Source organism: Pteronotus mesoamericanus, unplaced genomic scaffold, assembly GCF_021234165.1.
Source record: "Pteronotus mesoamericanus isolate MK-2021 breed Mesoamerican mustached bat unplaced genomic scaffold, CSHL_Meso_final scaffold_1186, whole genome shotgun sequence".
Lineage (NCBI taxonomy): Eukaryota > Metazoa > Chordata > Mammalia > Chiroptera > Mormoopidae > Pteronotus > Pteronotus mesoamericanus.
In genome coordinates, this window is record NW_026555302.1 from 41,499 (window position 1) to 57,013 (window position 15,515).

At 33.9% G+C, this 15,515-nt stretch overlaps 1 protein-coding gene across 1 annotated transcript in view; it reads left to right on the plus strand.

Annotated features, from left to right (window-relative positions):
- PPP2R5A (protein phosphatase 2 regulatory subunit B'alpha) overlaps window positions 1-15,515 on the plus strand; it is a 66,477-nt gene that overhangs the window by 41,426 nt on the left and 9,536 nt on the right. The window contains exons 4-8 of the mRNA XM_054587613.1: window positions 4,990-5,082; window positions 8,611-8,741; window positions 9,807-9,866; window positions 10,803-10,911; window positions 11,545-11,598. Coding sequence (XP_054443588.1) covers window positions 4,990-5,082; window positions 8,611-8,741; window positions 9,807-9,866; window positions 10,803-10,911; window positions 11,545-11,598 — 447 coding nt within the window. The remainder of the gene's footprint in view (window positions 1-4,989; window positions 5,083-8,610; window positions 8,742-9,806; window positions 9,867-10,802; window positions 10,912-11,544; window positions 11,599-15,515) is intronic.

Sequence of the window (15,515 nt, forward strand, 5' to 3'; positions counted from 1 at the left end):
CTACATAGTTAGAACATGTAACTAATTTTATACTATTCTGTCACCTTTATGACCATCACTTGTTATTAGTTCTATAGATAACATATATAATGTTTACAGTAATTCCTTATTTAAAGTTTATCTAGTCATTTCTTGGTGATTTGGAGCTCATTCTTTAGTAGCAGGGCTCACAGGAACATTATTCCATGAGTTCTTGCATGCTTAATAGCAGCTTGTCTTTATAGCCTTTATTTTTAACGATTAACTTGAATTGATATAAAATCCTAGGTTGATCTTTTTCTTCAAATACCTTAAATATGTTATTCTGTTGTCTTATGGTTTCAGTCTGATTTTTTTCCCCTTCTATAAAGACTTGGTCATTTTGCCCAGACGCCTAAAGGATGTTTTTCCTTTAATGGCCAATTACTTTACTGGACTATTCATACACAAGTGGTGATTTTTCTAGGTAAATTTCCCCAGTTGAATAGCACTCTTGACTATAGAAGTACACTTTTATTTCTGAAAAGTTTTCTTCAGCAATAGTTGTTCATATTTCTTTTGTTCCACTGCTTTACTTTTCCTCTTTGGGGATGCCTGCTATTCATATGTTGGCTCTTCTTTGTCGCTGTATCTCTTACTTTCTCTCAAAATCATTTTTTTAATCTTTCTTCTGTTGGATTGTTTTTAATTTTCTTCTTTCCATCCTCTTTTTTATTTTTCTGTTACTCTACATGTAAGGCAGAATGAGAGTGAATCTTCAGTTTTTTCCAGCTTCAGTATTGGAGACAGGCAAGGGGAAGGGAATGGGTGTCGTTAGGTTAGCCTGGCATGGGGTTTTTAAAATATTACAGAGGAAAAACACAGATTCATAGAGAACTAAGATTTTATTAGTGTTTATCACGTACCAGACAATGTTTTTGGCACTTAATATAAACTATCTCATTAAGTTCAGTGTATGTTGATTATTACATAAATTTTTTCATGTAGTAAGTCAATTTAAAAATCCATTTAAATTAGTGTCCTCTTAATAGAGGTTGGAAAACATTCAGACACCATACTCCTTGAAAAGAGCCTTTTTTATACTTAATCATTAAAGTTGCTTCTTAGTCTTTGCCTCTCTGGGCCAAACATTTCCAGTTCCTTTAGCTTCTTGTATAGGTCTTATTTTCAGATACTTTAATTATCTTTTCTGGTTTCTGTTGTACCTTTTTCTAAAGTATTTTATTGGTGAAGACCAATATTTTGTATATTTTAACTACATTGGGAAAGACATGGTCATACTGAGTAGAATGGTAAGATAACACTCCATTCCTTATACTTTTAAGTTATCTGTCATGTTTTGAGTTGGTTTTGGTTTTTTTGTTTTTTGGTTTTCTTTTTGTTTGTTTACAGAAGTAGGAAGACCAACTATACATTGAACATATGTAAAGTTTGCTAAGAAATTAATCCATTGCTGAAAGTATCTAGTTTTTGTAGCACTGTTTCTTAAGATTCTTAGAGCAAATTATTTTTTCATATAGAACATTCAGAAACTTCCATAACTACAGTAAATATTTATTGAGCACCCATTGTGTTTCAGGCATTTTTCTAAATATTGGGGGTAAATATTGAGCTAATAAGCAAAATCCCTTAAATTCTAGTGGAAAAGAATAAAAGATAATCAAATAAATAAAACTATGTCAGGGTGTGATAAATACTAGGAAAAAAAAAAAGCAATGCAGGGTAAGGGTATAGAGAGTGACAGTGGGTCAGGGTGCAATTTTAGAGAAGCATGGTCTTGTGCCATACTGAAGATTTTTAGCTTTGTAGATCACTAGTGTATCTTTTACCTCTGTTTGGGATTACTCTACGTGTATTTAGATAACCTTTCATCATCTCCTCAGTGGTGCTAAGTTGGCTGCATAATTGCTGCTAATATTGACTGGTCACGTAATGCTCATTGTCAGATAAATGGTGCAGATGAAAATTATGGTAGGCACAAGTTTCTACTGTATATGTGATTTAGAGGATTCATTTTTATATGGAGCTTGATACTGTGTAAGTCTCCCAAATGACATCATGTTACTCTTAAAACTATTAAGCCTTAAGCTGTGTATTTCTGACACAGATAATAAGAGGTAGAATATATAGGCTAATGAATGTTATACTTGACTCATGTTTAACCTGGTCTCACATTACCACAAATCTTAACTTCTGCTGAACTGGGGATCCGCATAAAGATTCTGAGTCTCTGATTCCATATGCTTATCCATACCCTATACCATCTTCTTCTCAAGATATGCCCTACCTTTCTATAAAAGCCCTCCTCTTTCTTCTTGGGTTATCCAAAATCTTACTGAATGCAGGGCTCACATTGCATGTCCTCCAGATTTTTCCTCCTGATGTTATGCCTCTGTTATAGCCCTCTTCTAAATGGCTCCTTCACTCACAAACTGTGCGATACAATTTTTGGGTGTATACCATTTTATGGTTTTAGTTTTGTCTTACCTTTCTAACAAGTGAATGAGCTTTTTGAAACTACAGTACCTGGTAGCCATTCTTGCTGTACATAACTAAAGGAAAACTTGTTCCTCTGCCCATAACACTTCTTATATTGAATGTGTGGATTTTTCACACCAAGAAATTTTCCAGTTCTCTGCAGACACTTACTCTTAACTACCCAGAATTAGCACAGACCCCACAGATTAATAAGTAGGGGCTCAGTTCCACAAGACTGCCCCCCACTTCAGATGGCAGTCACGAGTCTGGGCCTCCCATACTTTCGACCAACTAGCTGTGAACTGGGGCAGGGGCGGTTTTCCAGGACCCACTCCAGGAGTTCAGTAATTTGCTGTAATGACTCACATCTCAGGGAAACGCTTTACTAAGTGTTGTCATTTTATTATAAAAGATGCAACCCAGGCACAGCAACATGGAGGAGGTGCATAGGGTAAAAATATGGAGAAAGGGCTTAAAGCTTCCATGTACCACCCTCCCAGCACGTTGATGTGTTCACCAACCCAGTTCTCTAAATACCTTTGTTTAGCACTTTGATAGTGGCTCCTTTGATAGGTGTGATTAATTAAATCAATCTCCAGCCCCTCTCCCCTGCCTGGAGATGATGGTTGAGGCGGAAAGTCCCAGCACTAATCACATCGTTGGTTCCTGTGATTAACCAGTCCTCATCCCCAGGTAAGGTTGAAAGGGGCTTGTTGTGAGTAACAAAAGATAATTGTCTCACCCCTTATCACTCAGGAAATTCCAAGGGTTTTAGGAGCTTTGTGCCAGTAACCAGGGGTGAAGGTCAAATACATATTTTTTATTTTGCCACAGTAGCCTAGTATTGGACATGAAAACAGGCACTGAGCACGTTGTGCCAGTGAAACTGTATAGCAGTTCATGAGACTACTAACTTTTCAAAGGACTCTGTGATCACTTTTGTATATCTCTTTTCATGTGTGTACCTCAAAGCAAATTATCTTTATAGTTGGTTGATTAGAAATTTGTCAATAAAATCTTAATTGCTATCAACTTCTATTCTTGTTATATCCTTAATTCATACGTAACATTAAAAATTAGATAATAATCAGACCAGATAGACATCACTCCTGTTGCATAGTTGGGCAAAGATGCATTAAATAAAAAGTGTTTATTCAGATACCAAACTGTTGTTTGCCTTGGAAGATTATTGAATTTGTAGTAGTAAAAATGTGTTACTCTGTGGATGAATGTATCTGATAATTCTTTTTTGTTGTAAGGTCTGTAAGTTTAGCAGTCTTTTTTCCTTCTCCCTCCTATGTGTGGCCTAACTGGCTACCTAACAGTTTATTGAATGACTGTTTTTACTCTGTGACCTAATCCTCCTTTTTTACTTTTAGGGTGCCAGATTGATGTGTAGTTTAATAGCTAATAAATTAAGGCATACTTTGGGTTATATTCCAGCCTTCCTGCCTTTTATAGCTGGTAGGTTACAATTTTAAAAAAAGCAAACAAAACTTCAGTGTATTTGCCTTTCTCCTTGAAAGATAGGTGCAGATTTCATGAAGGCAGGTTGAACTGTAAAGTACTTTAATGATTTGTGGTAGCAAGTGAACATTTGCTATTGCTCTTAAGATCCTGGCATTTTTTAAGTAGAAGGCCTGCTGTGACTTCCAGTTTCTTCACTGTGGTGCACAGACATTCTTTCCTGAGCCCTTTATTTATATAATTTGGTTCATTATTTCCCAAGTGTGGATAAGGGTATGCTGTGCGATTTAATTTTTTTCCTACTATAGTTTTATGTTAAGACTTGAAGTTTTTTTTCTTTATAGTTGTTGATACACTGCCCATTACTATCCACTTTAATATATATACATATATGTGTATACATATATGTGTGTGTATATATGTATATAGAAATATAAAATTATATATATATAAAAATTTATTTTTAGAGAGAGGGGAAGGTAGGAGGAAAAAGAAGGAGAGCAATATGTGGTTGCTTCTCACAGACTTGCCACTGGGGACCCAGCCATGGTCCATTCCCAGGCACGTGCCCTGACTGGGAATTGAACCAGCGACCCCTTGGTTCACAAGCTAACACTCAGTCCACTGAGCCACACCAGCCAGGGCACAGTCCAGTTTACTCTTATCTGGAGGTTTCTGATCCTGTGTTTAATAAATTCTGGAGATTAAATTGAAGTAGTTTAGTAGTCAACAGGGAAAAGAACGTGTTGCCAGTAAATATGGACTACAAAATAGTCTTCTTAGTTAAATATTTAGTAGACACCATCTTCATTTTCTAGCTCCTATAATTTAACATTTTAATGAATGATGCAAAGCAATAAACAGTTCTCCAAATTTACCATCTTAGGAGATCCAATTGTGAATATATATTGAGTTTTTTAATAAACTGTTACAACTTGTTACATTTTCTAATGAGATCTGAGATCTCCCTACTAGTTGGTAAGGGAGGTGTGTTTTTGATATGACATAACTTAGGGTAATGTTTTACAGGCATCATCTTAATTTTCACTTGACTTTCTCTCATAGTTGGTGTATGAATTCTTCTTAAGATTTTTGGAGAGCCCTGATTTCCAACCTAGCATTGCAAAGCGATACATTGATCAGAAATTTGTACAACAGGTAAGGAACTCTTATGTCTTAATATATTCATCTTAGTGGTGATTTATTAACTTGTGATTCTTTTAAAACGTGTATGGTTTATTTCAATTCAACAGCACTTAGGATAAAAATGAAGTACCTTTGAGAATACAAGAGTATTTTAAAGAAAGGATGAGCTTCTGATGTAGTCAAATTATCCTATTCGAACCTAGATTTTGGATTATTTTATAAAGACCAGAAAAGCAAGACTTTCTGGAATATTTAACTGAGAAAATTTGGTATGACCATCCAGCCTAAGAGTAAGCTTTATTTTTAAATTAGCCTTTGAAAACTTGAACTTGCCATTGTTTTAAGCATTATGACTTTGAAATAACAGAAGGAAAAATGGAAATGGGATCATTGTAAGGAGTTTGGGCATTAGGCTCCTTTCCTGTCATCAAGCATCAATTACCTTTTTCCCTTCCACTTCTCACCTTAGGCATTCTAGCCACTCAGTTCCTAAATCACAGATAAAATGGTATATCTTTAAGAAGAGATAAACAAATGTGATACCTTCTTTTTAAAATTTTATAAATTGGTTATTAGCTGTTATTTTTGGAACCTGCATACTCAAAATTAATTTCTCAGAATGTGTTTATTTTCAAAATCTTTTTTTAACAACATGAAGGCCTCTTTTTAACTATGGATTTGGCTGGCCCTAGACAAAATTGTGTAGTACCAAATTTTTCTCTTTTGAAATACTTGTAAGGTCTTACTAGGAATTTGATGCTCTCTTCTTGAGTTATTTGCATTTTAAAGGTAGAAGGTGGGTGTAAGAGAATCAATGAACCAGTGCTGAGGCCAGGATTAAAATTACTACAGAGATCCTTCCCACCCTCTACCACCATTGTGTATTTCCTATGATAAAGCTTCTACATATGGAGTTACACATATTTGGAGTTCAGTTTTGGTCATTCATAACTATCCCTGACCTCATGTAAAGTATTCTGACTAGTTGCTGTGAATGTATTGATAAACAAAGAACTGTGTCAATATGTCCTTCAGCCATTCAAATAGCTCTTCTTTTAACAGTGAAGAAATATTAGATGTGTTAATAAGTAAAATGTCTGTTTCAGTCACAAACAAAAATAAGATTAAATGTAACTCTTATTTTGGTAATTGAAATTGAATGTATATCTGTTTCCTTCGGTAGCTCTTGTGTGCTGCAGAAGGGATGTAGTATATTAAGGAATTCTAGTAATGCCATATTAAATTGTATTTAAGATAATAGGAGGTTGAGGGGGAAAACTGCCTTAGGACTTCCTCACTCTGGAGTTTGAGGTATTTCAGCTGCTGGATTATTCATGGGGTTGAGGGGAACAAGGAAAAAAAAAAAACCGGTGTAGTGGAAGCCATTTTCTACCTCTACTCAAAATGTCTCCATTAGTTGAAAAGTCAAGGCCCAATAATCTGTTTTTAGCAGTTTGTATGACTGTGCTTTCACAAATCACTTCTCTGAGGTATTCTTGGTCTATTGTTTTAATAAATAGTATTCATGGGAATTCTCAGTTTTTGTATGTTGAGATTATTTGATTGGGTTGTAAGTTTTAAGACCTAAAAGTACAGAAGAAATATCTAGGGTATAAATTTAGACACTCCTTTTTTTTCAAGAGAGGAAAATAATTGCATAGTTTCAGGTTGTGTTCAAATCATAGGGTTTCGGAAGAAAGAAGGAAGCTAAGAATTATGGAGTATTTTTTATGTGCCAAGCACTGCCCTTATATAAAGAAGTTGATTAAAAAAAAAAATTGGTTTCACCCTTTCTCATTTTATCAATGAAGAAACAGGCTCACAGGGTATAAATTACACTTAAAAGTACAGTTAGATAAAAGTGTCAGAGCCAAAATAAGAAAGTTTCCTGAGTACGAGTTTTGTGTGTGTTTCATTGTGTTAATATTATATATGTAAATAGATTATTTCGATTACAGTATTTCAAAATAGGTTTCTTTAAATAGAGTTGATATTTAGCTACTAACTGTTCTTTATTTAAATTTTTTACCCGAGGATCAACTTGCGTTAAATGGTGTTTGTTTCTTTATCGTGTTCCATCACCATTCACCCCTCCATATCCTCTTCTACCTCCATCCACCCCTCCCCCGCCCAAGTCACCACACTGTTGTTCTGTATCCATGAGTTGTTCTTCTCTCTCTCTTTTTTTTTGATCAATCCCTCCACCCCCCAGATTATATCTATTCTTGAATTAGATATGACCACCTCAATTAAGGGCCCCTTTTATTAATTTGAAAGCATATCTTCCATGTAACCCAACATGAGAAACTTGGATATGAGTGTCTTACGTGAGTAGATTAGTCATTTTTAATTAAAATAATTTGAACAGAATTCTCATGCTTCACAGATGGTTTTGGGGAGCCTCATACAGTACTTTCATAACCTCATGGACAAAGAACTCAAACTAAGCAAGACACTTATTTAGGGGGATATAAATACAATAAAGGTCATCACTATCCTCAAAAAATATTCACTGTAATAGAAGAGGTACACATGTAAACAATTACATATAATTCAAGACAGAATGGAGAAAACTTCCAATGAGGTTCAGAGCTTACTATCTTAATTGTAATTATCAATAATAAAGTACAGAACATAAAATTCCTTGATGACTTCACTCTTCGAGAGTATTTTATATATTTTCCCTAAGAAACTCCACTGTTTCATTTAAAATACGGTAATACCTTTTATTGACAGAAGAAACTCAGTTTCTTTACCACTTTAAAATAGAAATTTGAGCTTTTGACTTTAAACTTTTCAAAGATCTCTATTCTTGCCTTTGCTGAAGAGTTGTGTAAAGGTATAGGAAAATGACAATTTGGCCAATTTGAACTGGTTTAAAAGTTTCCAGCCATTTGCTAAGCTGACTTTAAATAAAAATCTGTGGTCTCATCTTTTCAGTGTTATTTCATGAATGATCTGCACTCTGTTAGCATGTTTCTGCCAGTAGTTTACCCTATTAACTAAATACTATTTTTTGAGCTCTTGGCATGGTGATTCTTGAATATTTTTAGTGTAAAATCACAAAAAAAGGAAGCCTTAGTTTGTATAAATCTTTTTAGTAGATTGGAAATACACATGTGCATTTTTAACTTATTTAATGACTTGCAATCTACAAACTTTACGATTTTGTGTGTAATTTGACTTACTATCAAAAAGTATTAAAAATCTCTTAAATTTCAACACTCTAAAATTATGGGCCATGTTAAGTAGTGAAGAATGGGATAGACGTTTTAAATGAGTTGCAAGGCAAAAAACAATCCACATTTTGAATTGTTTATACTATTTATTATGTCATGTTTTTTGAAATAAATGAAAAGAAATACTCCCTAAGCTTTTCTTTAGCTTCAGTACTTAGCAAGAATAAAATCAATCTGATAAAGCAGAATCTGTAAAATTTTTTTTACAGATTTCATGGGTTATCTTAAAATCAATATTAGAATAAAGTGAAGTTTTAGCTCGATTATTTTTAAAAAGTAATTTCTCAGCTTTTTTTTAAAGCTCCTGGAGCTTTTTGATAGTGAAGATCCCAGAGAACGTGACTTCCTGAAGACCGTTCTGCATCGAATTTATGGGAAATTTCTTGGATTAAGAGCATTCATCAGAAAACAAATTAACAACATTTTCCTCAGGTAAACTGGTCAGATATTCATATATATAGTGCTTTTCCCCTTCTTCATATTTTCTTTTTATTTCAGTTCCTTTAGGTTAACTTTTTATATATGAAATCTGGAAATATTAACTGCTAGTATTTGAGTCATTTTTATCCTGTTTTGTAGACATCATTGGCATCTAACTAGAAATTTACAACCTGTTTTTCATCTAAATGGATAGTAGCAATGAAGTTTTTAATGGGGAATGCCAGTGTTATTCATGTTTAAGATTTATTGTCAGAATCTATTTGAGCTTTTTGTTTGAAAATTTTGTGTACTATGTCAATCAGTAGCTCTTGGAAGTACTCTCATTTGATTTTCTGACAAAGCTAATCAAATTTATATGGGGCCTATCTTTTGACTACTTTATAAATGACGGTCTATTTTACATTGCTTCAAAGAAAGAGATTTCACTTCAATACTCATACTGCAGGTTTGGTATGTATGTTTTGATTGAAGATCTGGCAAAATCAGACTAGCATTTTCATATTGTAACAATTAGAAATGAGTAACCTGCTCTAGAGACAGCATCTTCCTCCAGTTGTGTGTCCTCATCTCCCTGTCCTGTGTTCATTTGAGTTTGACTCCCTGCCTCAGAGGTGATCTTAATCTTGGAAAAGCTAGGCAGCCTGTGTAGCTTAGGTTTAATGCATCTGAGTAAAGATGGCTTTATTATATCTAGGTCCTTTTGTTTTGGATTTTCAAGTAGAGGTTTCCTATTTTGAAAAGTATTTCCTTGAGAAAAGCCATCTTTGTCATAAAATTTTAAGTGAAATAAAATATTCCAGGTGAAATTATATTGGTACCTTAATATATAGCAAGTTATAGCAAAAGTATCTGGTTTAGTAGGAAATAGATCTTTTATAAGAGAGCATGCAAAGAAGTAACTGATTTGGGGCAAAATAGTTTACAAAGAATTCTTACAGCATGGTTGTACAGTTCTCAGTAGTTGCCCTTTGGGTTGATTTCTTCACCTTCCTGCCTCTTTCTCTTTGTTTTTTGATGTTTGATTTTTCATTACATCTATCTTTATTTTAAATTCAGGTTTATATATGAAACAGAACATTTCAATGGTGTTGCTGAACTCCTGGAAATATTAGGAAGGTAGGTCAGGTTTTATTTTGTTGTTGTTCTTTTTAAGAATTAAGTAACTTTGAGTGTTTTACGTATTAAAATCTTAGCTGGGATTGGAGAAATTATTTCCTATTTCAAAATTTAAATATAGAGTGCAAGACATCATTTCTCAACTGAATTCTTATTATAGTTCTGTAGGGGGTCAGCATATTAAAGTACTGCCATGCAAGACATCTGTTTCAGCAGAAACTTCCTGCTTTTGAAGTTGTGGCATGTGTTAAGCCTGATCTTGCCAGACTGCCTCAGAAATTTACAGGAATGATTGGGAAGAGATGAAATAAGCTATAGTGAATCTTTTATGAAGTTACAAGAATTCTTGTTCAGATGTTGACTGACCATTCCCATCCATCTGTTCTTTTTAGAAGAATCTACACCCTACTAAAGTTTACAAGAACATTTTGACTTCCTTACTCACCACACAGCATTTTAACTGGAGAGACATTTAGACCCTTGTACTTGTATGACAATGATTTTAGCCTTCTCTAGTAATAGAGAATGGATAGGAATAGAACTACTTCTTAGTTTAAGATCTTTCAATAAAGGAAGAGAAACTACCCATTTACTTGAGGAAATATTGAAAACCCTAATGTTGTGATACTAACTTTCCTGTGGCTTTAGGGAGGAAAAATAAAGGCAAAAATGAATAAAGTGATAGGCTTTTATAGAAAATGAAGATAGAAATTACTTACTAGGACATTAATTGGCAGTCCTAGTTTCCTTTGGGGATCATTGAATGATTTAGAGGGAAGGCTTCATAGATGTAGTCTGTCTAAAGTAGTTTGAAGATAAGTAATTTAACACCAGGATTGAAGCAGAGAGCCGTTCCTTGTGTACTCATGGATATAATAACTTTTAGAAATAAAGTAGTAACTACTTATCCCTTCCCCTGCCTTTTTTTCCCTCCAGTATTATCAATGGCTTTGCATTGCCACTGAAAGCAGAACATAAACAATTTCTAATGAAGGTTCTTATTCCTATGCATACTGCAAAAGGATTAGCTTTGTTTCATGCTCAGGTAAGTTTCAGAAAAATTTCAAATGAAATGTTTCAAAGATTGATATAAAGGCAGAGAAATTGAAAAATACTGGTGTCAATTTTAAGTATAATTAAGCAGTTTGCTTTGTAAGTTACCCAAAGCAAATTTTTATAATTTAAAAGTATTATGTTTAGTGTTATTAAATAAGCTCAATGTACATTAAGTATAGGTATAGGAAAGAAAATACCAGGTTCTTTTCTAGTCCAGGCCCTGACCTAATTTAGTGACATTGAATAAATCCCACATAACTGCAAAATGTTCTGTCTAGCTGTAATAACCTAGTTAGTCTCCCCTCTTAATATTTAGGGAATAATATATCAGCATAGTCATACATGTAGAAAGATGCTGAAAAAATAAAATGTTAGCTCTAGTATTATTTCAGTTAACTTTGTAATGAGACGTTACTAATCAAAAGAACATCTTTTTTGAACTAGAAGTTACTTTCATGGTTAAAAAGTTAATATATAAAAATTAATATATGCACAATTGTTTGAGATTAGAGTAAAATTTGTCAAAATGAGGTAGTCATTTCTCTTACCTAAATATAAAAACCCTGCATCACTGAATGTTACTTCACTCAGTAATATTTATAAACTGTCTCTTACATTTTAGCTAGCCTACTGTGTTGTACAGTTCTTGGAGAAAGATACAACACTAACGGAACCAGTAAGTGGTCTATTTATTTTTGTTTTTGATGTATATTGTAGCATTTCATTGAGCCTGTCTTTATGCTGTTGTATACCGTTACAGAGTTATCAAACAGTAGTAGTAATATATTTTAAATTAAAATCATTTACAAGTAATGTGAGGTTAATCTACGAAGAACGGGGTTGAAAGGGGAGTTCTCCTGAGTTACGGGTCTTGAATAACTTAAATCTAAATCACCTAATACTAACATAGTGGTTGAAACTGTGATGATAGGGTCAAATGACCATAGTGAAAGGGTCAAATGACCATAGTGAAAGTTTATGTACATGCTGTCTTTACTGATAATCTTTTTAATCTTCATTTACCTTTTAAAATCAAAACACACGGTGGAAGTCCCAAAATTATTCCCTTGAGTTTTGTTTTGTCCTTAGAAATAGGATCTTCCCCCTTATTAATGATAAACCACATGATAGAGATTAAAAACATCTTCTTGCATTTGGAGCTTAAGATACAATTATGGAATAAAGGTTGTTTACTTCATGAGTCAGCATAGCAATTCAGTACTTGAATTCTACTGCTTACTTCACTATAAATTAAGATGATTCAGGAGAAAATATAAAAGTTATCGTGAAAATTAACTGAAAATTCACTAAAAACAAAAGATAAGGTATGGAGCAATAGAAAAGTATAAAAGCGTAGAAAGCAAAACTTTAATCTTGGTGAACTGAAAACTTCACCAAGAACTGAGTACTTTCTAGGTATCCTAAATCTATATAAACAAAGAGTTCTTGAAACATTGCAGAGGGTTTGAAGATTTAAACTATGTTTTTTAGTATCACGAACTTTCTGAAGCTATAAGCATGCTTATGTTCTTAGTATTCTCTTAGTATTTGATTTGACCTTTGTATATAGGAACAAAAGATATTTTTCCCACTCCCTGATACTTTGAGTTTTAGACTTACAGATTTGCAATTCTTTCTGAAAACAGCTAAAAATAATGTTTAAAGACAAATCAAGAGAATTAGAAGCCCAGTCTTTATGTGAAACCATATAAACCCCGAAAGAGGAGTAAAATTTAATACAAATCCCTAACTTTCATAATTGAGACAAAACCTTTAACATAACTCATGATTTATGCTTGGTGAAGAATAAACAAATACAATTGAAATATAGTACATTAATATGGAGTGAATGGGGAGGTGGGTAATATCTTTTTAAAGACTAAGGGTGATAATGGCCAGACATCTGGCTTAGGTAAGTTAGGTTAATGGAAATAGAAACAGAATGAAGAAGATAGTAAGATAAATGTCTAAGTTGACAAAGAAAAATATTTTTCAATTCATAAAGATCTGTTGATAGAAGATATCTTGCAATTTCTACCATAGGCAATTCCAGCACCAAAATTATGGCCATATGTTACTTGGGCCTGAGCCTTAATACTCATTTTCTAGAAAACTGGCATTTATATCAAAGCTTTCTACAAATTATAAATGAGCCAAAGCTTTGGCTAGTTTATTACATTCTGTATGTACCTAAATTTTGTGTTGAAATTTTCTAAAATGGAAATGACTTTTTTATGAAAGTAGTGTGTGTTAATTTGGTTCACACAATACATAATGATAAAGCACAATGTGGAGGAAGTTCCTTGAAATCTTGTTCCAAAGAGGTAACCATATAAGTGAATATATTTCTAGAAATTTTTTGGCTATTTATGTGCAAGTTAAGCAAAAGGTGGGACATTGTTGACCCAGGTTTTATCGCCTCTCAGTATAATGTGTATCTTTCCATATGAACCTCCTTCATTTTTTTCTTTGGTAGCATCAGATTCCATTATGGAATACCTTAACATATTTCATCAATCTTCCATTAATAGGCACCCAAATTATTGGGATTTTCATTGTTACAAACATGTTGCTGGGTGAAGGGATGTTTTTTAGGGTTTTGGACTTGTTCTGTGTCCTGTCAGTGGTGGCTTCCAAAATAATCCGTGGGTATAAGAAAAATTGTACTGCATATACATTTTTTAACCAAACTGTCAAAAACATGTTGCTTGGCCAAAGAGCACATGAAAATTTGAACATATTCCAAGTTGCCTTCCATTAAATTTGAACAATTTAATATTCTAATCCGGAGTGGGTGCCTATTTTCCCTCATCCTAGCAGAACATTAAGTTTTAAAATGTTTGCTGGTATTCAAAGTTTTGCTAGTCTAGTAGGTATGAAATATTTTAATTGGCTTTTCCCTTGTTATTACAGGGATTGAGCCATCATTTTATACAGTTATCGGTCACTTATATGTCTTTGTTCTTTGCCTACTTTTAATATTTTCCCTATTTTGCAAATATTTTTGTCCATTTGGAGTTTTTTTTGAACTTTGAATATATAATTTTTAATCTTTGCCTTAAAGAATTTTTTAAAAATTTATGTAATGGAATGTATTCATCATTATGGCTTCTGGCCTTGCTAAGAAAAACCCTTCTGCCCTTTGAGATTATAAAAATATTTTATAGTATTATTTTCTGGTTATTTTCTGGATTTAGGTTTGATCTGTAAAAACTATTCCATTTATAATTGTTTCCTAGTGGTGCCATGACAAATTACCACAAAACCTGGTGGCTTAAAATAACAGAAATTTATTCTCTCACAGTTCTGAAGGCCAGAAGTCCAAAATCAAGGTGTCAGCAGGGCTGCATTTCCTCTACTTGCTCTAGGGGAGATTCTGTTCCTTGCCTCTCCCAGTTTCTGGTGTCACCAGGTGTTCTTGGCTTGTGGCTGCATCACTCCAGTCTCACATTGCTGCCTCTTCTTGTCTCTTATAAGGACACTTGTTGCATTTAGGGCCCACCCAAATAACCCAGGATGACTTCGTCTTGAGATCTTTACCTTAATCATATCTGTAAAGATCCACTTTCGAAGTAAGTCACATTCATAGATTCTGGAGATTAGGATATACACACTATCATTTTAGGGGCCACCACTCAATGCACTACACTATTTGAAATGGAAATTTGTGTGTGACAAGGGTAAGGAACTATATTAGTTTTCCATTGCTGCGTAACAAATTATTACAAAATTTAGTGGTTTAAAAGAAACCTTTATTACCTCGTAGTTTCTGTGAATCAGGAATCCAGCAATGACTTAGCTGGGTCCTCTGCTGCAGGGTTTCTTCAGTGCTGCAGTCTCTGTGTTGTCTAGGGATAAGGTCTCCTACAAAGGCTCAGATGAGGAAGGTATACTTCAAAGTTCACGTGCTTGTGGTAAAAATCAGTTCCTCAAGTGCTGTTGGACTGAGGGCCTTAGTTCTTAGCTGGATGCAGGCAACTCTCAGCTCCTTATCACATGGGCCTCTCCAACATCGCAGCTTTATCACAAGATGAGGCGGCTTTAGACTCTGCTAGTGAGATGAAAGTCACTAGGGCATCCCACACATAAAGATTATGTAAGAATGTGAATTCCAGAAGTAAAGATCATGGGAAATTATTTTAGGAGTCTGCCTACCAAAGGAGCTATTTTTTTCCCCCCTTAAATGGTGAGCCACCAGTCCAAGTACCACCACTCAACTAAGTTGTTTATTTCCCCTGGAACTGAAATGCCACCTTTGTCATATATTAAACTATATATTTATCAATATCGATATCAATATAGATATGAGTCTGTCTAGTTTCTCTGGTATTTCATACCTTTTCTGTCAGTTTTCCAGCTAATTGTTTCAATTGCTGGTATCAGTAGAGCAGGTTCCATTCCATTAATTCTCCCTCTTCTCCGTCCCCACATTCTTGGTTATTTGCTTACATTTATGGATTTTATAATGTTTCTAGTTTCAGAAAATAATTCAGCTGGCATTTGATTGAACTCTAAGTATAGAAGTTATCTGTACAATACTGAATCATCTATTTGTAGTCTTTCATGATATTCCGTAAAGTTTTATAGTTTTCT